This window comes from Myxocyprinus asiaticus, chromosome 48 (assembly GCF_019703515.2).
Source record: "Myxocyprinus asiaticus isolate MX2 ecotype Aquarium Trade chromosome 48, UBuf_Myxa_2, whole genome shotgun sequence".
NCBI classification, from domain to species: domain Eukaryota; kingdom Metazoa; phylum Chordata; class Actinopteri; order Cypriniformes; family Catostomidae; genus Myxocyprinus; species Myxocyprinus asiaticus.
Window position 1 is genome coordinate 17,308,322 of NC_059391.1, and position 25,201 is coordinate 17,333,522.

General features: G+C 35.8%; 1 protein-coding gene across 2 annotated transcripts in view; it reads right to left on the bottom strand.

Annotated features, from left to right (window-relative positions):
- The window catches only part of LOC127437577 (BTB/POZ domain-containing protein 10-like), a 34,724-nt gene extending 17,788 nt beyond the window's left edge, over window positions 1-16,936 (bottom strand). The window contains exons 1-3 of one of the 2 annotated variants that reach the window (XM_051692587.1): window positions 16,771-16,936; window positions 15,751-15,903; window positions 604-806 (exon numbers count right to left, since the gene is read on the bottom strand). In XM_051692587.1, the coding sequence (XP_051548547.1) occupies window positions 604-806; window positions 15,751-15,854 (307 nt within the window). In that variant the 5' untranslated portion in view covers window positions 15,855-15,903; window positions 16,771-16,936. Of the gene's footprint in view, window positions 1-603; window positions 807-8,566; window positions 8,915-15,750; window positions 15,904-16,770 lie in introns of those variants that run through there. The other variant, XM_051692586.1, reaches the window with a different exon arrangement.
- Window positions 16,937-25,201: the final 8,265 nt, after the last annotated feature.

Here is a 25,201-nt window from a genome sequence, read left to right on the forward strand (position 1 = left end):
GTTTTGCATCATTTAAAGGGAATTATGACTCCCTGAATAGAAACAGAATCAAATCATAAGGTGTCTAAAGATTCCCACTCCAACAATCTGTGCAACCAATTCATGAAAATCATCAACAGCTAGTGTGAAGTGGAAAGGGCTCTATATTCCTGACTGAGGAAGGTGCAGAGATACGCGCAACCAGCGTCTTATTCGATTTTCGTGAGAGCGTTAATTCTAAACGCAATTTTTGTGTCAGCACAAAGTGCGAGAAAATTTAGTGTTTTAGCATAATCTGAGGTAAAGAACCACAATTTATGATACCAGTATTGTCAGATTTTATTGCTGATTTGAAATATGTTCTTTGATCGTAATCTTGACCAACCATTTTTGAGATTTCAGTGTTCCCCCATTCAAGTAGATAGGAGATGAATTTGCATGACTGGAAATAGCCTCCCGAGAGTGTTCCAAAGATGGCCTACAGTGGACTTGCAAGAGAGACTTTGGCTTAAGGCACAGCACTCTTAAAATAGGGCCCAATGACTTTTAAAAAAAAAACATTTAAATTAAAATATGTCTTTTACATCAACAGATAAACTGTGTTAATCAGAACCCAAAACCCACCACTGAGATGCTGGCCTATGGGTGAAGTGACGTTCCTAATGCATGGAGTCAGTTGTCCTTCACCCCTCTCATGTGAAGAGTCCCTGGAGCAATCTCCAGACCGTCGTCTCTCTCTGGTGTGATCCAGGGGTCCTCCTCTGTTGGCTCCATACAGGCTCATTTTCACCAACTCACCCTCTAACTGGTCTCCACGTGGCTGACCACTGGCAGGAAGAGAGAAGACACAGTAAGATACACACGTGAGCAGTCAGCTGGTCTGAGTGCATCTCCACCACGTGAGGAACTCAGTGAACACCTGCAATAAACTTGGAATAACTCTGGGCTCTATAAGAGATGGGCCCTCAGGAAACTGAGAGCAAGAAGTGCAGTGACAGCAAAGCGCAATTTCTCGCTGTTCACTGAATACCTGCTGCATGAAAAAAAAAAGCACAGCAGGGCAGGTTTGCTTTTTAGTGAAGCCTAATCTGTCTGCGGTATTGACCTATGTAATTACCAATGATTCTTTCCCATTTGTCTCCATTTCATTCATCACACGTGGTTTGCTTGTAAAAAGTGTGACTGAGATTCAATTTTAAGTTAATCCTTTTATGAAACGGCCTATATTAAAGGTGCACTCAGTAATTATTTCCACATTAAAAGAGTGTGGTTGTGGGGGCATGGTTAAGCGCCAGTTTGTGAATGGAGAGCAAGATTAAGAGATGAGAACGGTAAGGATCATCACCTGGCAATGATTGTCTCTTAACAGCTGTTTGTCATTGCAGTGAGAGTGGAGACGGGATTTAAGAGCGAGCCAGATGCCAGTCCCAAGAGAGAGAGAGAGAGAGAGAGAGAGAGCTGAGCTTACAGCGTTTGTGAACCAGAAACCAGTTTTGCTGAAAAGCAAACATTGAGTGTGTTAAATACTGAAAAGTATAAAAATAAAAGTACCTTTTGTGTTGGATTCTCTTTGCCTAAGAACTTTGTTACAAAGAGTTTTACTCCTAAAGAAACTAAATGTAATTTTGAAACATATGCATAAAATCATGACCACTGACATGAGATGAGGACTCTAGTCATATCCATAACCTTATAAAAGCTGTTTTATTCTACATATGACAGGGGTGCCCTCATGGGGGCTGCCATTTTAGAATCACATGACCAGCTGAATACTACTCGCTTAATCTCAGTAACCATCTTGTTATTGGACACTTTCACTCTTGGATTAAATTAATCATGGCTGATTGTGAATAGTGAATTTCTACAATGGCATCTGTAACTGAAAATTATTGATTTTGAATGATGCTGCATCCACACCACTAGGTGTCACTGTAAGTCCAAGATGATACGAGCAAAAAGTTATTGAGTGCACCTTTAAAAATTAAATACTTTTTTCAATTTATTTCTGAAACAAAGTTATTCATTTGTAGGCCAATGTTTTGTAAAACTTGATGATCCATGTTATCCCAGCATGATTTAAGAATCTTGTGTGTTTCAAAGGAAGCAAAGAAATCTGACATTTCCTACAAAGTGGTTAACATGGTCAGTCGCTACCAGTACATACAATTAAAGAAAGCCATAAAAGGAAAAGGAAACAGCAGCACTTTTAAGAGCCACACCTCTCCACACTATGAAAAAATAAACCTTCTACATCCCACTAAACTAACAATAACAAATATACAACATCCTTGCTTCCCAAAACCCAACGATTTCATTACCTACAGATAAATGGAATAAGGACCTCAATTCTCAATATACAGATCAAGACCTCCTGAAATTTAGCAAAGATACTTTTTTAATGTCATGCAATCTCAAGATTCAGTTATTACAATACAAAATATTACACCGGGTACACATAACCAAAAGCAAGCTTTACCATATGGGCTTCATTAACACTAATACATGTTCATACTGTTATAACACAATAGACGAATACATACACTCCCTCTGGATCTGTTCACATATCCAGACATTCTGGTCAGAGGTCGTGAGCAGGCTGATGGAGATTCTAGACCTCAGCATCCCCCGTCCCCCTCCATACTCCTGCTGGGAGACCTCTCCCACATAAATGCCATAAAGGCAATTAAATCATTTATTTTTATCTCCTCCGTACTAGCAAAGAAGATAATACTGCTAAACTGGAAAGACAGAACTAAAATATCTATAACCCACTGGCTCAATCTACTAACAGAATCATCAACTCTAGAGCAATTAAATGCCACACTTAATAAAACAGCCACCCATGAGAAATTCTGGGGCCCGTTTCTGAAGTTCCTTGACAGCTGAATCCCACGCTTTATAACTTAGTTTAATTATACATTCTGGCCTTACAACATACAATGCCAAGTGCACAACCTATTATAGGGCTTAATTAGGTGTTTAGTGATCTATATGTTTTTGTACGTATTGATGTGGGTATTAAAGTGTTTTATGTATGTAATTATATGTATTTTTATTTGCACATGTATGATATATGTTGCCCTATGTATACAGATTTGTTTGTTTATTTTCTTGTGTTTGTATTTGTCAGTCATTTTGCAATAATAAAAATACAAAATAAAAAACAAAATAAAAAAGTGGTTAACATGGTCAATGTCAGAAATTTGCATATATTATAGTGACCAAGAAATAGTGCAGAATCTTGAATATTTCTTAGTCATTTACTTCATATCCTTTCTTTGTTTAAAACTTTTCCAAATCCAAATCTTTGTTTATTTCTGGGTTTAAAGGGATGGTTCACCCAAAAATGAAAATTCTCTCATAATTTACAGTGCTGTGAAAAAGTATTTGCTCTCTTCCTGATTTCTTCTATTTTTGTGTATTTTTCATACTAAATTGTTTTAGATCTTCAAACGAGATATAACAAAACAAAGTCAACCTGAGTAAACACAAAATACAGTTTTCATGTTTCCCTCAATTATTGCAAGTCGCCCTGGCCCTGAAGCTTACAAAGCATCCCCACACCATCACACTACCACCACCATGTTTGACCGTAGGTATGATGTTCTTTTTGTGGAATTCTGTGTTTGATTTACGCCAGATGTAACAGGACCCCGTCTTTCAAACAGTTCCACTTTCAACTCAACAGTCCACAGAACATTCTCCCAAAAGGTTTGAGGATCATCAAGATGTGTTTTGGCAAAATACAGACGAGCCTTAATGTTCTTCTGGGTTAGCAGTGGTTTTTGCCTCACCACTCTTCTATGGATGGCATTTCTGGCCAGTGTCTTTCTGATAGTGGAGTCATGAACAGTGACCTTTATTGATGTGAGAGAGGCCTGTGGTTCCTTGGATGTTGTCCTTGGCTTTTTTGTGACTTCCTGTATTAGTCATCACTGTGCTCTTTGAGGAATTTTGGAAGGTCGGCCACTTCTGGGAAGGTTCACTTCTGTGCCAAATTTTCTCCATTTGGAGATAATGGCTCTCACTGTGGTTCTTTTGAGTCCCAGCGCCTTTGAAATAGCTTTGTAACCCTTCCCAGACAGATGTATTTCAATCACCTTTTCCCTTATTTCTGGAATTTATTTTGACCTTGGCATAGTGTATTACTAGGTGAGACCTTTTAGCCAACTTCATGCTGCTGAAAAAGTTCTATTTAGGTGTTGATTTGACTGAACAGGCCTGGCAGTAATATGTCCTGGGTGTGTCTAGTCCAGCTGAACCCCATGATGAATGCAGTTTCATTGATTTGGGGATTTAGTAACTAGGTGGAAAATACTTTTTCACACAGGCCCAGTTGGTATTGGATAACTTTTTTGCTTCATTAAATAACATTAGCATTTAAAAACTGTATTTTGTGTTTACTCAGATTACCTTAGTTTTATGTTTTGTTTGAATTTTTAAAACAATTTAGAATGAGATATACAAAACAGAAGAAATCAGGATGGTGGCAAATACTTTTTCACAGCACTGTACTCACCCTCATGCCATCCCAGATGTGTATGATTTTCTTTCTTCAGCAGAACACAAAGATTTTTTTTCCAGCTCTGTAGGTCCATAAAATGCAAGTGAATGGTGATCAGACCTTTGTAGCTCCAAATATCACATATAGGTGTGTGAGAAGCAGATTAAAATATAAGTCCTTTTTTTACACTAAATCTCCACTTTTACATCTGAAAGTCACATGTGGTGTCTGTTTAGTTTCACTTTCACATCTGAAAGTGAAAGTTAAAGTGGAGATTTAGAATAAAAAAGGACTTAAATATTGTTCTGTTTCTCACCCACACCTATTACATTGCTGAGAGATAGACCGATATATCAGATTTACCAATTAATCGGGCCAATAGTTGCGTTTTTTAGCTATCGGAAAAAAATCAACTCTGATAGTTTCCGATAGTTATTTTTGGTTTAATTTCTTCATGGCTGGCGCTGGAGGGTTCTACAGTCTGAACTCCTTGGTTCAACTATATAACAGCGCCATCCAGAGGTTACATAAAACAATCACACTCTCCGCAAGGAGTTTGTTGTGCAACATGACTAGGCTATTTATAGAGACTGAGGCTTCTAACCCAGGTTTAAAACATGGACAGAGAAAAGCCAAGGTATGTATAAAATGCACGTTATTTTTATTGTCATTGTACAATAAATCAGTCATTTAAGACCAGGTATAGAGGTGCGTCCAATTTGTTCCAGTCAGACTATAAACATGAGCGCTCCAAAGAGGTTTTGATTGTGAATTTATACATTACTTATCAGTTATAAATCGATCATTAATAGCAACCTTTTATGAATATGCTGCCTGAGTTTTTGCTCAGTTGCTAGTTTGCTTCAGAGGACAAAGCGCGAGCACGGTTTATTGTGTGAATGCAAGCGCACAGGAACAGTTTTATAGTTTTCCGTTTGATCGTTTTTTGACTATAAAGTTTGTTTCAAGTTTTTTTTTTTTCTCCATTCTGACAAAATTAACTTGTCTAAACTTCCTAATTTTATGATGTAGATATGTACAAAAAAAAAAACTTAAGAGCATGGTAAAATATATCTGTCTGAAATAAATGTGATATTCATGAGAGAGCACATTGTTATATAACACAATGTGTTCATGTGAGGGCACATGGATATATAACACAGACAATGCCATTCTAAAATTACCTTTAAAAAGACAAGACTTGAGTTAAAAAAAATTTCTGTCCCTTTTTGTCTCTCCCTTTCTTGTACATAATTTATAGATTTAAAATGACAATAAAACAAAATAATAAATATTGTCAGTATTGATAAAGCATACAGTCGCTATTTGGCTTTGTAAGGCAGTGTTTTATGTTACTACTGAACAACAAACACATTTGACCTGTAATATTTTAATTAATATTTTCATTAATTTCAGATGGCAAAGGCTTTGAAGAAGGTACCAGTGTGGGAGAAATGTATTAAAGTATCGCCATGGAAAGTAATACTAAAGTTCAGCACTATTGTACATTGAGTGCAAAATTTTTATTCAAATTATAAATTTGAAAAACTATCGGCCAATTAATCGGCTATCGGTCTGTATTCCCACCTTAGTTATCGGTGTCGGCAAAACCCACTATTGGTCGACTTCTAATATTATTGCTTCTGAAGATATGGATTTAACCACTGAAGTCTTATGGATTACTTTTATGCTGCCATTATGTGCTTTTTGGAGCTTCAAAGTTCTGATCACCATTCACTTGCATTGTATGGACATACTGAGCTGAGACAGTTTCCTAAAAATCTTCGTTTGTGTTCTGCTGTAGAAAGAAAGTCATACACATCTGGGATGGCATGAGGGTGAGTAAATGATGAGAATTTTCATTTTTGGGTGAACTATACCTTTAAATGAGTAAAATTTTGTATACCAGATGTTCAATGTGGAGTCAGACTTTTGAACCCCACTGTATTTCATTTAGTTTGTGAATTGTGTGAACTCAAATGGATGTTTCATATAGAACATTTCATATAAATCCTTTACGTACACAGAACTGATTTCTGAACTCGCGTCTTAAACTGCTAATTTAAAATGAACCTCCAGGCAGCCTAGGCAAAGCCCAGGTGCTGTTAATATTTTCTGGCAATAATACTCATTCCCCAGGGGGCGGAAACAGGATCATTACAAAGCAAATGCCCTTGAACAGAGGAGAATGGAGAGCAGTGCAGACCAAAACAGTACCAAAATGCCTTTGTTTTTCTTATGGAGCTGATGTGCTTTTTTTCTTCTCCTGCACAAAAAAATAAAGGGGAAAAGTGTCCATTCAAGCGTGGAGAATATTCTGTTTGAATAAATTATGAATTGGCTGGAAATAGGGCTTGTTTTATCCAAGTGAAAGTGCTGCCCAATCTGGACCCCTCGATTTATTTTGGCTCTCTAGATTGCAACAGCCACAAGTTATGTGACCCCATTAACCGACCCGAGCATGACCAAAGCCCACGGCACCACCATACTCAACAACAGTGACAAATTCAGTAAGTTCAATAAGTGCTGCATCTGTTTTGCTGTAAGTTAAATTATCCCACATGCTGCAGAGCAAGCGCGCAACATTTCAATAAGATAAAATCAGGGTTAATTTAAGTTTAGAACACTAAAATCATGTTAACATGTATAATATTTACACCTGTGTGGCTATACTTTTGAAACTACATGTATTTTAGCATTTGGACTAGCTGGCCCCATTCACTTCCATTGTAAGTGCCTCACTGTAACAGCCATATTTGCTCTTTATTTTTTTTATAAAGGAGGGAAAGTAAAAAAATAAATAAATAAATAAAATTGTGGAAATCATCATTATGCCACAAATTCTGTTAAGTGAGCTGAACTTGTATTGAACCCGGAATATTCCTTTGACAGGAAACAATGGTATTCACAGGTAAAGTAACTTATGTATTGTTTGCATAATTACTTTTTTACATAACAGCCATTCACTCTTGTAAGAAACAAGTTGCATTTTGAGCTTACAAAACAATTTGCAGAAATCTGATGGCGATTTTTTATTATTAATAAACTATTGTATTGTTGTAGTCCAATGATTATTACATTTTTATTGTAGAAACAAAATCTAAATTGGTTCTGCACATCAGTTACTGAGCATTACAAAATAAAAAATAATCTGTACCAGCCGTAAAATAAATAAATAAATACATATTTGTGGAGATTTCTATTCTCTATGCAAACCTTCATACTAAGCTTCTTCAGTCTCGCTTTTTGATTGATAATTAAGCAGCCAAGGTCAAAGCCATTACTGTGATGGTGAAACCTGAACTTCAGCAGCACCTTTTAGTACCATCTCAACAGTCTTATGACTCTTTGGCAGCCTACAGAAATTCATTCAGCACATAAGATAAGACTCACTCAATGGTGTCTGGTGTTGAATGTTGTACTGTATATAGACAGTTTCATAGATCCACCTGAAAAAATCTGCAAATTCATGAAGCTATACTACAATTAGACGTCAAGATACTTTTTTGCTTCTCTATTAAATCAGCCCAGCAATGTGACAGGCAGAAGTGGCTCACTAAGAATTAGAATGATGGCATGTCTGTGGTGTCTCCGAAACCCCGAGGGACAAGATCACCCTCTTGACAGGACAAGCCAATTGGGGATCTGTCCTTCTGCATGTCAATCAGCATGGATAAAAAAAAAAAGAAGAAAGAACAAAAAATAGAAAAGAAAGACCTGTGCATAACTTAACATTTTTTTCCCAAGTAACTAAGGGCGCACAAAGCGTTCTGTTACTTACAGAGAAAGTAGCATAAAAAATGCAGTGCACTGCTGACGAAGCTCTTCTAATGTTAAACAGCAGGACAATGCGTTTCCGAAGCACACAGCATCCTGACATGCGTTAAACAAACTGATACATTCCAATTTTTTAAGCGATAGAATATTTGATGAGAGAACAACTTACTAAATAGTATATAAATATACGTCTCTTAAAAAAACAGAAAGGTCTAAATGTAACTTATTTCAATCTCATTACTTTGTTTCTTGAGGAAATCATTCAGCTTTTTAAGTCTCATTCACAAATGAAGCGCGGGTACGTACCCGCTTGTCTCGCGCGGCTTTAAATTGAAGACAAAGCAGCACGGCAGCAACTGAGGAATGAAAGCACAAAGGACGCGCGCTCCTTCGGACAACGAGGGCTTGCCAGCCGACTTAGCATCCTCGGGCATTACTTTCAAACTTCAGCATAATTCGAGGACTCCTGTGAAAGTTGTTCGCTGTGAACACAGCCTTGAAACGGTGCTCTCCCGAAATAAAGGACGCCCTCAGGTAGCATCGGCGCGAGACACGGCAGGACGGTAGCATAGTAACCTGACGGAGACGCTCGCGCTCGCATGAATGACTGGTCGCTTTTTCCGCTGCTGTAGCACTCGGAGGCTGCCTTGATGACGTAGCCCGACCCTTTATAACATCTCCTGATGTTCCAAAGGGCTGGTGGAAGAGACGAGGGATGGAGCATGGAAGTGATGCCAATAGAAAATGTCCTTGATTCACATTGACATTTTAAAGTGCATGTACATCAAAGGCAAGAAAGTTTACAGTGCTGTACAAGACGAAGATCGACTTTTATGATTATTATGACCTCTTATTCCGATCGTGATGCAAATTTAAGGTGTTCGCGGTAATGCAAAACATGTCATAATTTCAAGTCATACCCGTCATGATTTTCAAGATGTACAACCTACTTTATATTTTATATATACTATTTTTATTGTGTATTCTATATTGTGTGTATTGTATACTGTACATATGTATATTGTGTTGTGTGTAATTATGTGTATATTAGATATGTAAAATATGTACATTGTGTTGTGTTAATCTGATGTTTATTGTAAACTGGTATATGTTTCATCACTGTCATGACTGCTATGTTGCTTGGAACTGCACCCAAGACTTTTATATGGTTGAGTGACAATAAATAGATATGGCAGTGGTGGCTCAGCGGTTAAGGCTCTGGGTTACTGATCAGAAGGTTGGGGGTTCATGCCCCAGCACTGCCAAGATGCCACTGTTGGGCCCTGGAGCAAGGCCCTTGACCCTATTTGCTCCAGGGGCGCCGTATCATGGCTAACCCTGCACTCTGATCCCAGCACAGCTGGGATATGTGAAAAAAAAAAAGAATTTCACTGTATGTGCGCAAATGTATAATTGGGTGATAAATAAAATTATTATAATTATATATTCGTTCGAAATCAATTATCAATGTATCCCTTTATAATATAGCCCACCCTCTACGCATCCCTGTGATTATGAAGGGCGTCCTCGAATCAAACAAGATTAAGAACAATGATATCCCGCTTTTCTTTCATTTTTTACTCCAGTAATCAGGGAAACATTTACTTTTTTTCCTAAACGATCGCTCCTTTACCATGATCCCAACAGTGCCTCACATCTGCTCTCTTTAACCTTTCCTTTCATTCATAAACATGAGGCTTGAATGCCATTGTTTCCGACTACATCCTTAAAACTGTTTACTATTTAAAGGCCAGCAGGTGGCGCAGTTGTCCACAAAGACATACGATAAGATACCTTATGTACATACTGTTCTGTAAGTTACAGAGTTCCCACACCTTTTGACCAATGACTGTTCCAGTCGTTCGTTAACTGGATAAGCATTTTTAAAACTCACTTTACGTATTATACATACTTTACATGTTTTCACGCACACATTTTCTAGATAACAAAATATTAAACTAGAAAAATGCATCTCCACTACAAAAGATCCCATTAATGTTCCAGGCCTTGAAATCACAATTTTAAAATTCTCTGATATTTCCAGGCTTTCCATGACCATGGGAACTCTGAAGTGAAAAAATTAAACATCCTTGACACACAACACCAGTTGAAGGATGAACAGTTAAAAACTCTTCCCCCCCAGCAGCTTCAATAATAAACACAGTCATAGCATACATAGATCAATTGACGAAATAGTAAAGACAGCAATTGTCTTTACAACACATTTACAAAAATCCCTGGAAACAAATAAAGCCATTAGAACAGAGCAAAAACCACCTAAGGAACCCATAAAATATGAAGGCAAATAAATATATCTAAGAAATGGGTTGACTATTGATTGAACTGCAGTGAAAATTGCAGTAAAAGATCAATATATGCAATTCTTAAAAATCAAGCAGATCATCTGTTCAATGCCAAATGTACGGTGGCCGAGGGGAGCACAACACAACCAAATTAGCAAAGCAAATAAAAGCTGAAAACACTATGGAAAAGCCACAGCACTATGAAGATAAGCTACAACACAAAATTAAGCTACAACAAAACAAAATTGATAAGACACAACAGAAAAAATTATCAGAAAAAAATAGCTGTATTTATTTGTACTTAAAGGATAGTTCACCCAAAATTGAAAATTCTCTCATTTTCTCACCCTCATGCCATCCTGGATGTTTATGACTTACTTTCTTCTGCAGAACACAAATGAAGATTTTTAGAAGAATATTTCAGCTCTGTGGGTCCATACAATGCAAGTAAATGGGTGCCAAAAAATTGAAGCTCCAAAAATCACATAAGGCAGCATAAAAGCTGTCTATAATACTCCTGTGGTTAAATCAATATCTTCAGAAGCAATATGATAGGTGTAGGTGAGAAACAGACCACTTTCACATTCTTCTTCTTGTGTCCTACTGGGCAGGAAGAAGAATTTCTAGCAAAAAAGGACTTAAGTATTGATCTGTTTCTCACCCACACCTATAATATCACTTCTGAAAATATAGATTAAAACACTGAAGTCATATGGATTACTTTTATGATTCCTTTATGTGCATTTTGGGGCATCAACATTTTGGCACCCATTTTCTTGCATTGTATGGACCTACAGAGCTGAAATATTCTTCTAAAATTCTTCGTGTTCTGCAGAAGACAAAGTCATACACATCTAGGATGGCATGAGGGTGAATAAATGAGATCATTTTCATTTTTCGGTTAACTATCCCTTTTAGTGCTCTGGCCAATACCTGATTAGGCTTCTACCAGAACTCTTTAAGGAATAGTTCACCCAAAAAGGAAAATTCTCTCATTATTCACTTACCCTGATGCCATCCCAGAAGTGTGTGACTGTCTTTTTTCAGCAGAACACAAAGTTTTTTAGAAGAAGATAGAGCTCTGTCAGGTCTTTATAATGCAAGTAAACGGTGCCAGCACTTTGAAGGTCCAAAAGTCACTTATAGGCAGCATAAAAGTAATCCACACGACTCCAGTCAATCAATTAATGTCTTCTGAAGCAAATCTATACATTTGTGTAAAAAAATAAATAGATAATTAAAACATTATTAACTTTTAAAAAGCGCTTCCAACTGCCAGCAGTTGATGCATCACGTAGCTGTTCTGTGATGTAAGCACATCGGCGAGTTCACGCAAGAATCCGGACGCGGCGCTTATTTACAGGGTCAAACGAGAGTTCAGCCATTTCAAACAGCATCAGAGCCCTGGAAGGAAGCGCAGATTTAAAGTTAAATATGTTTTAATTATCAACTTGTTTCTAACATAAACCTATCGATTCGCTTCAGAAGACATTCATTGATTGACTGGAGTCGCATGCATTAATTTCATGCTGCCTAATTGTGACTTTTGGACCGTCAAAGTGCTGGCAACCGTTTATTTGCATTATAAAGGACTTGACAGAGCTCTGTCTTCTTCTAAAAAACTTTATTTGTGTTCTGCTGAAGAAAGACAGTCATACACTTCCAGGATGGTATCAGGGTCAGTGAATAATGAGAGGATTTTTATTTCTGGATGAACTATTCCTTTAATGCACATAACTTCATCAACATTTGCTCGAATCCGTACCGGGCAATGACGTCACAGTAACTGCAGCTATTCTTGCTTACTGGCAGGTTTTGTAAGGTGTCCTGCTCCCATGAAAATGGGCTGTATTCAGGCTGTAGCCCCCGCTCAGACACCTAAGCGTTCAGGTGAACTGCTCAGATCCCCGGTCAACACTCTTTTGTTACGTGTTGACCAGGGAACTCTTGTAGTGACTCGCAGTGTGACGAGAAGCCTCATGATCTATCATGCATTGAGTCAGACTGCCACATGACTTAAAATACAGAGCTTAAAAATATGTATTTTTTGTTAATTACGCTGTGTTGTGGCTTATGTCTGTTGTGCTGTGGCATTTCTGTTTTGTTGGGGATTTAATTTGTTGTATTGTGGCTTTCTTTCATTGTGTTGTGGCTTATTTTGGTTATCAGCTTTTATTTGCTTTGCTAATATGGTTGTTGTGCACTTCTCAGGCATCTGAATATTTGATGATTCAAGGTTTCGGAGACATCAGGGCCCTGTACCATGAAGCCGGATTCGGTGGCTAGTCAGGTAAGTTTCAGTTTAGTTTGCGTCAACCTTGGGTTTTAGTTACCATGAAGGTGGGTCGGCTTTTACCAGTGTTCATCGCCATAGTAACTTACGCTACACGGCTAACCTGCTCTGTAGCAGGTTTTGTTCTTCAGATCACTAACAGATACTGAACCAATCAGCTGGGAGTAAAGTGGCATCTCTGACACAATGAAATCACTCCCCCGTGTCTCTTAAAGCGCATTAAAAAAATAATAATTCATAGAAATCCACAAAATCGACTCTTTATGATAAATTATTTATATATTTTTTTTTTTGCCAGATTAAGTCTTGTATTTTATTTAAATACACTATCATTTTTAATTTATCTACTCAGCTATAAAATACCATTTAAAATATAAACATAATATAATATTAAGCTATTTATAAAAGAGCTAGTAAGATGGATTAATGTAACACCTGCCAATAGTGATCGATTTTGAAATATTAAAATGTAATCTCTCCACAAGATGGCGAAAGGGATGAATGCCTCTCAAACCCCTTCACTCATTGATTAGAGATTAACATGCGGTATTTCACATGAAGTTCAATATAAGCGGTACACAAAATAGGTCTTTGAAAAAAAAGAACAAATACGTCTTACTGCATGGCAACTATTGCTCACAATATTCAGAGTGCTCACTTTTTTATTATTCAACTGTAGCTTGTTAATTTGTAATAGTATAAAATTATATTAAGCTTTCAATTTAAAATGTTTTTAAATAACATTTTTATGCTTTTAAAATTAATGAGCATGTATGTTCTTGTTTTGATATATGAATTCACTTAATATGTTTGTCACATTCAGAATTTGTTTCCAGGAGTCCTCTTCAGCTCTCGAAGCAGCCGCAGTGTTTCATCTTGCGGTGTAAATGTCTTTAATTTCTTCATAATTGTACACTGTACCCTTGTGCTGTGTAAATCCTGTTTTAATTTTTCGTGATTTCATGGTGATCTTTTGTGCAGTATAAAGTCCGTTTTAATTTTTCGTATTTTTATAACAATAATATTGTGCTGTTTAAATGTATTTTAATTCTTCATATTTTCACAATGATTTGCCTTAAGGTATTTATTAACAGAAGGTACAGTAAATTATATAATTTATAATTATACAATTGATACAAACAATACAACAAATACAATAAAAAATTTTGGATTTTAAAGAATGCACTTGAAAGAGATATAGAGGGCACTCTTAATTAAATTATATGTAGATGGGAGGATGAATTAAAAATAAAAATTAGTCAGCAAGACTGGGAAGAAATATCATATAATACATTCCATACTACTCAATCCAGTGTTTGGAGGGAATCTGCTTGGAAGATACAAATGAGATTTTTTATACTTTGTTAATCAACGTAAATACAATAGCATGGTAAAAGGGGATTGTTGAAGAAATTGTGGAGAAAAAAGGCTCATTACAGTCCAATTCTATAGGAGTGCTCTAAATTGACAACTTATTGGAATGAAATGATTAGACAGGTTTATTTAATATTTAATTGCACAATAGTAATAAATCCAGAAAACCTCATTTTGGGTAAAATGCCATTGTCCTTAAGAAATAAAACTGAACCAAATATATTTAGGGTAATCAGAATAGCAGCTTTGAAACAGATTACAAAAAATTGGCTTAACCCAGAACTCCCACAATTTCAAAGAGGGAGAGAAATCATTTAGGAAATATACCAAATGGAGAAAGTAACATTTAAAATTAATTAAAAAAAAGTCTGGAATGTGAACAAATAGGATTTGCTTAAAAATATTATAAATTAATTTAGACAGATTGTTTCCTTCAGATTCTTGATTTTTGAACAAAATTAGTTAAAATACGAGGTATGATGTCCTATCTCATTTAATATTTACAAAAAAAAGGATGTGATTCCTGAACTTTCCACATTATTTGAAATAAAATATAACATGTAAATGAATGAATTACACATGTTATTTATAGAATATGTTGTGAATGGTTATTTGATATGTTATTCAAAATAACAGTGTTTTTTTTTTATTTCTCTTTCTTGATGTACAATTTGTACATTGTCTTTAGTAAAAAAAAAAAAAAAAAAAGCATAAAAAAAGGCTGCTACTGGTTAATTAAAAAGTAAGCACTTGGAATACTGTATGCAAAAAATTGTTACGCAATAATAAGACGTATTGTTCTTTTTATAAAAGACGTATTTTGTGTACCTTTTATTTTGCTTATTGCTTATATTATTATAACTTCTAGTAAAATACTGTATGTTCATCTCAAGTCCATGAAAGAAAGAAGGGTTTTGGGTGGCGTTCACGCCTTTCCATATTAATCTTGAGCTTTTAATATTTTAAAAACGATTATTTTCTGCAGGTATCATATTAATCCATCTTACTGGCTGTTTTATAGATAGCCTAATATATTACGCTTGTATTTTCAAAGATTGCTATGGCTAAAGAGGGTAAATGAAAAGCAATTAAATTTGAAATAAAATATAAGACTCTATCTGCTGAAAATCTACATTTAGATTCTCAAATAAATAATTTATCACGAAGAGTCGATTTTGTGGATTTCTAAGATTTTATTAAAGTGTAAAGTGTGCTTTAAGAGACACAGGGGAGTGACGACTGCATCAGAGATGCCATTTTACTCACAGCTGATTGGTTCAGCATCTGTTAGCGATCTGTAATCCAAAACGAAACCTGCTACGGAGCAGGTTAGCCATGTAGCGTAAGTTGCTATGGCGATGAAACTGCTAAAAGCCGACCAACTTTCATGGTACCTAAAACTTGGGGTTGAGGCAAACTAAACTAAAACTTACCTGGCTAGCCACCGAAACCGGCTTCATGGTACAGGCCTCTGGTGCACACTCCCATGACTACAAACATTTGTTATCAACCTGTCTTACCTTGAGTGTCCGCAAACTCTCCTTGACCGACAAGTTGTCTTTTGATCCCAATTTTCTGAGTCACTCGAGTGCAGGCTGTCATAAGAGATGGGGTGTGTGGCCATCTCAACCAAGCTGATATTACAGGATTTAAAGGTCTTCAGATTTCATATCCTAACAAAGCAAAAGAAAGTGTCAAATGTGTCTTTATGTTTGTTACTGTGACAAGTTACTTTGTATTTGTTAACTCTTTTTTTTTTTTTTTTTTTTTTTGTCCGTTTGCTTCTTTTATATAGACACAAATTATTCATTTAAAACAATGTTTGCTTTATATTTTGGATTATGGACATAAGGTTGTCCGGGGTGATAAAATGATAAATCTTTTAAAATCTAGTTTAGAAACACGTGTCAAGTTCGTAGAAATTTAACTTTTGTGTCCAATTTGGTTTTATATATTTTTGAAAAACATTTACAGCATTTTCTAAAAAAAAGAAAAAAACATCAAACATCAATTTAAAAACATCAAAAATGTAATGTGCTGCAACCATGAAGTGAAAGGTATTAAAGTACTCGTCTTGCATCTTCAGTACATGTGTGTACACAACTTAATCATTAATTTCAATGATTTCTCAGGATTATACCAAATCACCTGAACAAAATGTGCCTTATCATAAAAATGTCAAAATAATCATATTTATATATTTTTTTCATCAAACACAGTCATGAGGGTCTAAATGGGTCTTCTCTCTTTTATGATTTTTGTCAATATAAACAACACAAGGGATATCTACATGTTGATTATACCACATGACTTTCATTTGGTTGACAAAATGTTTTCAAATATTAATCATATTTCAAAACACCATTGTTTCACTGGTATGTTTTTATTTATTTATTTTTTCCAAGAATTCCAGCTTTTATTGAGACTGACAGAGAACTGTCTCTGGACAGTTACGTCACATTTTTTACCACATTTTAACTAGTTCACTCTAGCTAATCAGTTAGCTTGCTAGCTAGCTTGGTACAGTGACGATCTCTCACCTGTCTCTGGTTAACGCTGAATGTTTGCCACAAGGTATATACGTGAACTCTCTGACAAAAGTTAATATCTGGCAGGTTATTTACTTCCATGAATCTACTTCAGCATGTTGCTCATCATCACTCCAGTCTAGGATATAGGACTGGAACAGATAAGCTCAAGTTACATGGCTTACCAAGAAGCGAATATCGCGAGAACACGCGGATATCTCCATAGCAACCACCTCGCGCTCCATTCAACTGTTGATAGCGCAGCATTTGAAATGTATTTCTTCCATAGAAGGCGCGATACATTGCGTTGTAACAAACAGAATGCGGAGAATAATTTTAAATAATTATTTTATTTTTTCTATGGCTTTTATATATAATATTTACAGTTTATAGACTTAGCTGAAAAATGTCTAACTACTGAAACCAATTAACGCCCTAATCGATACTTTATCATGTTTAGCTATTTATTATTAATGTCAATAAAATGAAAAAGACAGTAATGAATTAATATAACAGCATGGCAAAATAATCGCAATCCTACATAATTATGAAGAAACAGCCTACATTAGAAAACAGATTATGATAACATTCAGATACACATTGCTTTTGATAACATTAAAACAGCCATTAATAGGCTATAAACACATAAAATGTTCAGACAGTGGGGGAAAAACAGTTTTTATTGCTTAATTTAAACTGTCACTATGACAAAAAGGCATAAAAACCCCGGCATCTATTTTTCTAAAATTTTGGTCCTACTCGTTAATATTTTGTTTTTGGTTCAGCAAATAAGTTTCATGATCAAATAACTCATAAATAGCTTAAATAAAAGCGTTGAGCTTTAATGTTATGCGGCTACGCCGCTAAAATATGAAAACTACGCTAGATAAAAATATAAATAAATGGTATACTCTGTAGAAAAATACATATGGTTAATAGAATAATAAATAGCCTATAAATGTTGAACAGGATGGCTTTACATCAGTACATTTACATACATTTCTGTTTTCACTGTGGGTTCATAAGTTTTTCCAGAACAGTAATGATGTCTTCAGCTTCCCTTGGATTTAGGTCTTTCATGTTGGAAATAATCTCTGAAAGGAGTCTTGTCCTCTCCGGAACGTTCTTGATTGAGGCTGTGTGAATGTCCCGCAGTTTCATCTGAAGCCAGTCTTGTCTCAGCTCCACGTGTTTGTGCACCCCAAGGTTGTGCATAAGCTGCACTTCATTGATAGCCCTTTTGCTTTTTTATTAAAACGAAAAATCACATTATAAACAACATAAATATAATTTATAGATAGAAATGTAAAGAAATACATGATCCCAAATTACTTCAACTAACGTGCTATCGAAAAACACATTTTTGTATTATTTTTAATCAGTGAAGATAAAACATATTTATACATATATATATATATGAATGAAATACTAACCTCAGTGGCTTGCTCTCTGCCTTTGTTGAATATAATAATATACAGATGGAGACAAATACAGCTGTTTTCTCCAAAAGTCCAAGAGTGATGAAAACCATTTTGAACCTGTATATATATATATATATATATATATATATATATATATATATATATATATATATATATATATATATATATATTCAATTAAAATAATAAAATAAAATAAATGTATATATTACTTTTTTAATATACATAAAATTATAACATAATTAAATTAAATTATAACATATAAATTAAACTAAATTGACATGTAACATGTTGATTTTACAATTCTAATAGTATTTCGTTTTGGCAAAATAATATTTAGTTAATGACGAAATAAGAATAAAAATAAGAATGATTTTACAATAGTTTTTAATTATAATTATTTCAACACGAAATAATAACAAAATTAATAAAATATACTCACCACTGCTGGTCGGGTGGTGTATTACAAAGTTTGGCGCATCAGTTCACATTAGAGTTGGTCACTCTGAGCTCCTTTTATAGCTCTCTGTCCATTGATGAGCCGCCTTCATTATTGGTTATGATGTCACCCCCTTCCCTTGATGAAGCATGCGCGTGACACTTCTACAACACTATAATGCAGCTCTCGTCACCTTAACTTATTCGTCCCTAAATTTGAACTTCTGAACAGTAAATTAAAGCCTTTGATTTTCTTAATCACCTCCACCAATAATTACACAAGCAATTAAATTCAGCATTACTCCAAAGTTGTGAAAAATATTAATACCAAAGATTTTTTTTTAAAGTCTTTTAGTAGAAAACCACTACAAACCCTTCAGAAGTGTGCTGTCATATAAATCAAGCAACATAGCCTATTTCTTAAAAATTACCTAGTTCTAATATGTCAGTAAATTGCCATATATTATGCTCAAAAATAGGTCATTGAGAGTCAGAGATAATAACATATTATTTTTACCCTAAATAGTTGTCAACAAAATTAGATTTTTGCTTATAGCTCTTAGTCCAGCTTTAGTTCTCAGTACTGTTTATGTCTTAAATTTGTGTTTTGGAAAATTATCAAACATACAGTATCAGAAAATGTAATGTGTTTGTTGCTGTTAGGCTGCCTTCAAAAAATGATCTACAGGCCTACTTTTTGCTTTTTAGATTTTCAAATAACCACTCACAATAATTAACTCAAATGAGAGCAACAATGCAATGACATTGTAAAAAAACAAAAAAAATATAATATTTACAATAACACACACACACACACACACACACACACACACAAAATATAATAATAGAATAACACTATCCTTCTCTGAAATAAGAATTATTGTGTGCACTAAAACCAATAAAATGCTTTCCAAATTTCCTCGCAAATATTGCAGAAATGTACAGATTATAATAGCATGTGTTACATGTTTTCTCCATCAGTCTGTGAGCCAAAGAACCTGCTCCAGCAGTCACAGGTGTCCAAAGGGGCACCCGGGGAGGTGGAGGACCCTGTCCCACTTTTATGGGCACTGGATGACAGATTAGGTAACTATGAGCAAAGTTTTCTAAATGTAGCCCAGGAATGGCCCATGTCATGACACAGAGAGTGTGTTTGAGTACCTAAACAGGTTATGGATCCATAGATCTTTCCTTGTGGTGTGGTTAGGGTTTCTCTCCAAGCTTATGCCTGCTGCTTCTGACAAGAGAAAAAGAGAGTATGACGACAGGGAGCAGGCAGTCTGATGACATATGAGGGAATAAGCAACCCATCAGTGTGTAAATTATAGTGGACAAGATAGATCGTCACTCAATATCTGAGTTTTAATGCAATAACCAGCAACGTGCAGAGGTGTAAGCTGTAACCAATACTGCTTAGGTCCCTTGCGTGTATTGCACCTGTTGATGAGCATACTGTTTCATTTACTGGCATTCTGTAAAACAAACTTCACAGGTGGCAAGTAATTAAAGTTGTTTACTTACCAGATTCACAAGATTTATGGCTGACGAAGTCCACGTGTTACAGATGGTTGACCCCATCATGGTCTCTTGCAGTACTGTTATGGGCTGGTGTGGGCTTGGCCTGTTTAGATGACACCCACCAAACAAATAGACCTTTGACCCTTGTATGGGATCCCTAACACAGTCTTAACAGTCCCAGGCAGTATTTAGACCCTTTGGGGGCAGGAGGGGGGAACTTTCAAACCCAAAACTGTGGTTCTCATTACCTCATGCTTTGTCAATGCAAGTGATGTCATCAGCAGTATGTGTTACAACTAGTGCTACACATGATTATTCAGGAGAATTGAGAGGGATCAAGTCACCCAAGGCCACCAAATGCAATCATGTCACAGGTTTAAAAGTATTGCAAATCCTTATATACACAGTGACACAGTGAATTGAATCTATATTAAGTAGCACAGTGTCACTACTTTTGGATTGCCTCAAGGTTTATTGAGTAGTAAAATGCTTATTACATGAGCTGACTTACATTCAACACATACAACAGTACATACATTAGAATAGCATGTAACAACTAAAATCGATTTTAAATCATCAGCATTCAACAATAGAGTGGTTTTGGAACATTTAAAGTATTATTTACATGAACTGAAAAGAGATCATGAAGAATTTGATTATGAAAGGAAAAAATATTTCAAGATCTTAAAGAAATAGTTCACCCAAAACTGAAAATTCTGTCATCATTTACTCACCCTCATGCCATTCCGGAAGTGTAAGACTTTCTTTCTTCAGCAGAACACCAACGAAGATTTTCAGAAGAACATCTCAGCTCTATGGGTCCACATAATGCAAGCGAATGGTGGCTAAAACTTTGAAGCTCCAAAAAGCACATAAAGACAGCATAAAGTGATCCATACAACTCCAGTGGTTCAATCCATGTTTTCTGAAGCAATCTAATCAATTTTGGGTGAGAACAGACCAAAATGTAAATCCTTTTTCACTTTGCATCTTGCTATTGCAGTCTCTAGGCACCATCATGATTTAAAGCTTGATTACACTTCCTAGTGCTTGATGCATGCGCAGAGCGCTAGATGGCACTAATCAAGCTTGAAATCATGATCGCCAAGGAGACTGCTGATATCAAGATTTATCGTGGAAAAATTAGTTATGTTTTTGTCTGTTCTCACCCAAAATAGATTAGATTGCTTCAGAGAACATGGATTAAACCACTGGAGTTGTATTGATTACTTTTATGCTGCATTTATGTGCTTTTTTTAAGCTTCAAAGCTTTGGTCACCATTCACTTGTATTGAATGGACCAACAGAGCCGAGATATTCTTCTTAAAATCTTATTTGCGTTCTGCAGAAGAAAGAAAGTCATACACATCTCTGGGATGGCATGAGGGTGAGTAAATGTTGAGAGAGTTTTCATTTTTGGCTGAACTATCCCTTTAAATTCTTCTATGCAGAGGACAATAGTTAAAATGACTAAAATACCCCATAATGTGGGGTCAAAAATGCCCTGTAATATATTCCTCCGTTTTTATCTGTAAGCAAACTTTTGATATGTTTCGTACTATTCTGTTCTAGGCCTATTTATGGATGCCAGACACCATAGTGACCAGTAGCTTAAATTGCCATTTAAACCTGTGTGTGTCACCTTGTGTGTCTGTAACAAGGCCAAACATTCAAGGGTATGTAAACTTTTGATCAGGGCCATTTGGGTGATTTCTGTTATCATTATGATTTAAAAAGGAGCCAAACAACTATGTGATAATAAATGGCTTCATATGATCATTATCCTTAAATAAAAGACAGTTTTTTTGCATTAACAGTCATATTTTCAAAATCAATGCCAAAATTTCACAATTTCTGCCAAGGTATGCAAACTTTTGAACACAACTGTATATGTCTCAGATGCAAGTGCTGTTGAATGAGATGGTGTGGCTCATTCAACAGTGGTGGCTTAGTGGTTAAGGCTCTGGGTTACTGATCAGAAGGTTGGGGGTTCAAGCCCCAGCACTGCCAAGATGCCACTGTTGGGCCCTTGAGCAAGGCCCTTGACCCTGTCTGCTCCAGGGGTGCTGTATCATGGCTGACCCTGCACTCTGACATGTGAAAAAAAAAAAAAGAATTTCACTGTATATGTGCAAATGTGATAAATAAATACAAAAAAAAAAAAAAAAAAAAAAGAATGTATAGCCAAAATGAAATGCTTTTGATATCTAGATATACTGTATGTTAAAGAAAGAAAAAAAACTCAAAGGAAAAAAGACCCTTAAAATCAACTCCAGGGGGCAATTATTACCTCTTAACAAAAACATTAATTTCTGATAGCTGAGGTATGTCAGAATGTGCAGATTTACACTGTGATATGTGCGTTATTGAATATTAAAACTTGCACGAGTCTCTTAGTATTTTATGTATCATGAGCTGTATCCTAAATCTTGGATTTCAAAGTCTACTTATCAACTTTAGGGGTACAATATTATACATTTGAAAGACCTATTACAGAATAGAATATTTCCACATGACTGGCCCAGTGGATATTATTGTGGTAGGTACAGCTGAAACATGTGGAATAAATAGGACTATAAGGCATATGTGCGTTATGTATTTATACTAACATAACCAACAAAATCATGTAATGTGCAAATATGCAATGTACATAAACTGTAGGACAGTAGGCCTACAGAACAAATTATACATAAAGGCTGAAACGGAAACGAGTCACATTATTCAGAGCACAAACATAAGAAGATCGTCAAATTTATATCTAAATTCATGTACCTTTTGAGAATAAACTTGTAAAACTCTAGTAACGCTGGTTGCCTCAACTTTACGCAGTAGTGAAGACATTAACACATGTCTACACAGCAGTAAAATGTTAGCTGCTGACGTGATAGACCACTGCATCAAACACAAAAAGATTCTTTTGAAAATAAAGGGATTTCTCCAGCCCCAGCAGGAAGAATGATTGCCAGACATGCCAAGTGACGAATCGAGGACTGAAGTGGCCCAAAGAACCGATTCAGGTAAACGACTTATGGTAAAAAGGTCAAATGGTAATGCTCGTGATCGTCACAGCAACGGTGATACTTGTAAAATGGCGTGTAATTCAGTCCTCAGCATTGAAAACCGTTAAGCAGTGATATTATTGATATGTCGTTTTTCACAATTAAATATCTCTCAGCATTTGGCTTATTTATTATGTTTTTGAATACATGCTGTTCAAAGACACTTTTCGCGCGTCATTTTATGAGCACCGTTCGAAACTTAAGGCGCATGTGCAAAGGCGCACTTTACTCAATTGGCGGAAAATATCAGACTATATTTAGTTATTGAAATAACAGGCAAGTAAATGACACTGTTTTCCTGTTGGCATAGGGCCAGAACACTTTAGTACATTAAATATTTTAACTTAACAGATAATAGCGCGTATTTAGTCATTCCCATAACTGAGGACGAGCAGTTGTACAAGTTGCTACATGTGTAACAAATGTTGCGCAGAATCGGTTGAAAATTACGTCGCAATGAACGATGTGATACATTGCAACATTCAAATTTTGACGAGCTTTGCCGTAATATTTCTCGTGTGTTACAAATGTAAAGACAAAGTCTGCATGATTTGGTCTATTTACATATCATAACTGGACTTGTGTTCCTCTAGGTCCATCTGTCTGACAGAAAAGGTGACCTGCAATCACAGAAGCCTGTTTGGTAAGTTTAAAGTCATAAGTGTTTTGGAACATAAGGTCTCTTCTCTCTACACAGTCGAGTATAGCCTGCTCTGAGCAAGTTATGTGCTTGTTCCTAATGAAGTGAAAAGAGACGCAATGCCACATAAAAACCATGCCAGCTTAGACCCACTTCAAGCAAATGTAGCTCTGATGCTACTTTCGTTCTGTGTAAATGTTATATTGCATCAGTGCAGCCTTACACTTCGTTGTTGCCATTGTGAATTTTATTTATAATAAAAAATAAAATCATGGATTTTATTTATAATTAAAAATTCAGGACATTAATCCATAACATTGTCAGCAATTGTAATTTCAGAGTAAAAGCATTCTGTGAATTGTAGTCTGTGTACTGTTGATGCTCCTTTTCGTGATATAGTATATGTCTCATCAACTGCAGCTTTTGTGCTGCCTTTGCAGTGTACAGTCAATAAATGAATTCCATACATAATTCCAAGAATGTTAACATACAGTATGTGTCAAATCAAGAGGTGTTATTGGCAGAAACCATTGCCAAATAGGACACTTTGGAGGACACACTGATGAGAAACAGGAACAGAAATACATCAGTGAGTATAAACGGACATTCTAGCAAGGTAATTTTTGAGATGCAGTTTTCCAGTCATGGAAAATTAGAAAAATACCTACAGGTCACCCAGCGTAGTAACACCCTACTCAATTCATTCTGTCCAGCAGAAAGGGGACTTGTTAATGCACAATTTAGGGTTTAACCAAATACTTACAGCAACGTTCAGGTAAATGTCCAAATGAAACACACAGGAAACCTTTGTCCGCACTAAGTGCATGTGCAAGATAATGGGATGTGACTTTACTTCTCCGGATAGCTTGGTAGAAAGACTTTGCAATGGCAAGATAGGGGCAAGGACCTCCTGTTCAATAAAGAGCCAGGGAGGGGCTCTCTCAGGTGGAAGCGACCAATGCGCCAAATTTCTGAGACCAAAAGCATAATAGTAAAACAAAATCTTGGGGAGACCTAACCCACCTTTGTCAAATGGCCTGTGTAACTTATTAAAATGCATCCGAGGACATTTACCATTCCAGTTAAAGGATTTAGCTATACTATCAAATTGTTTAAAATAAAAGAGGGGAACTTCAATGGGGAGTGACTGTAGTAGGTAGTTGAATTTCAGAATACAATTTATTTTTATAATATTAACCTTCCCAGTCATAGATAAATGTAGTGAAGTCCACCTATCCACATCGCTCAAAAACCTTTTTATTAAAGGGTCAAAATTAACTGACTAAATCACACAAATTTGCTGGGAATAAAATACCCAAATACTTAATGCCCTGTTTGGGACACTGAAA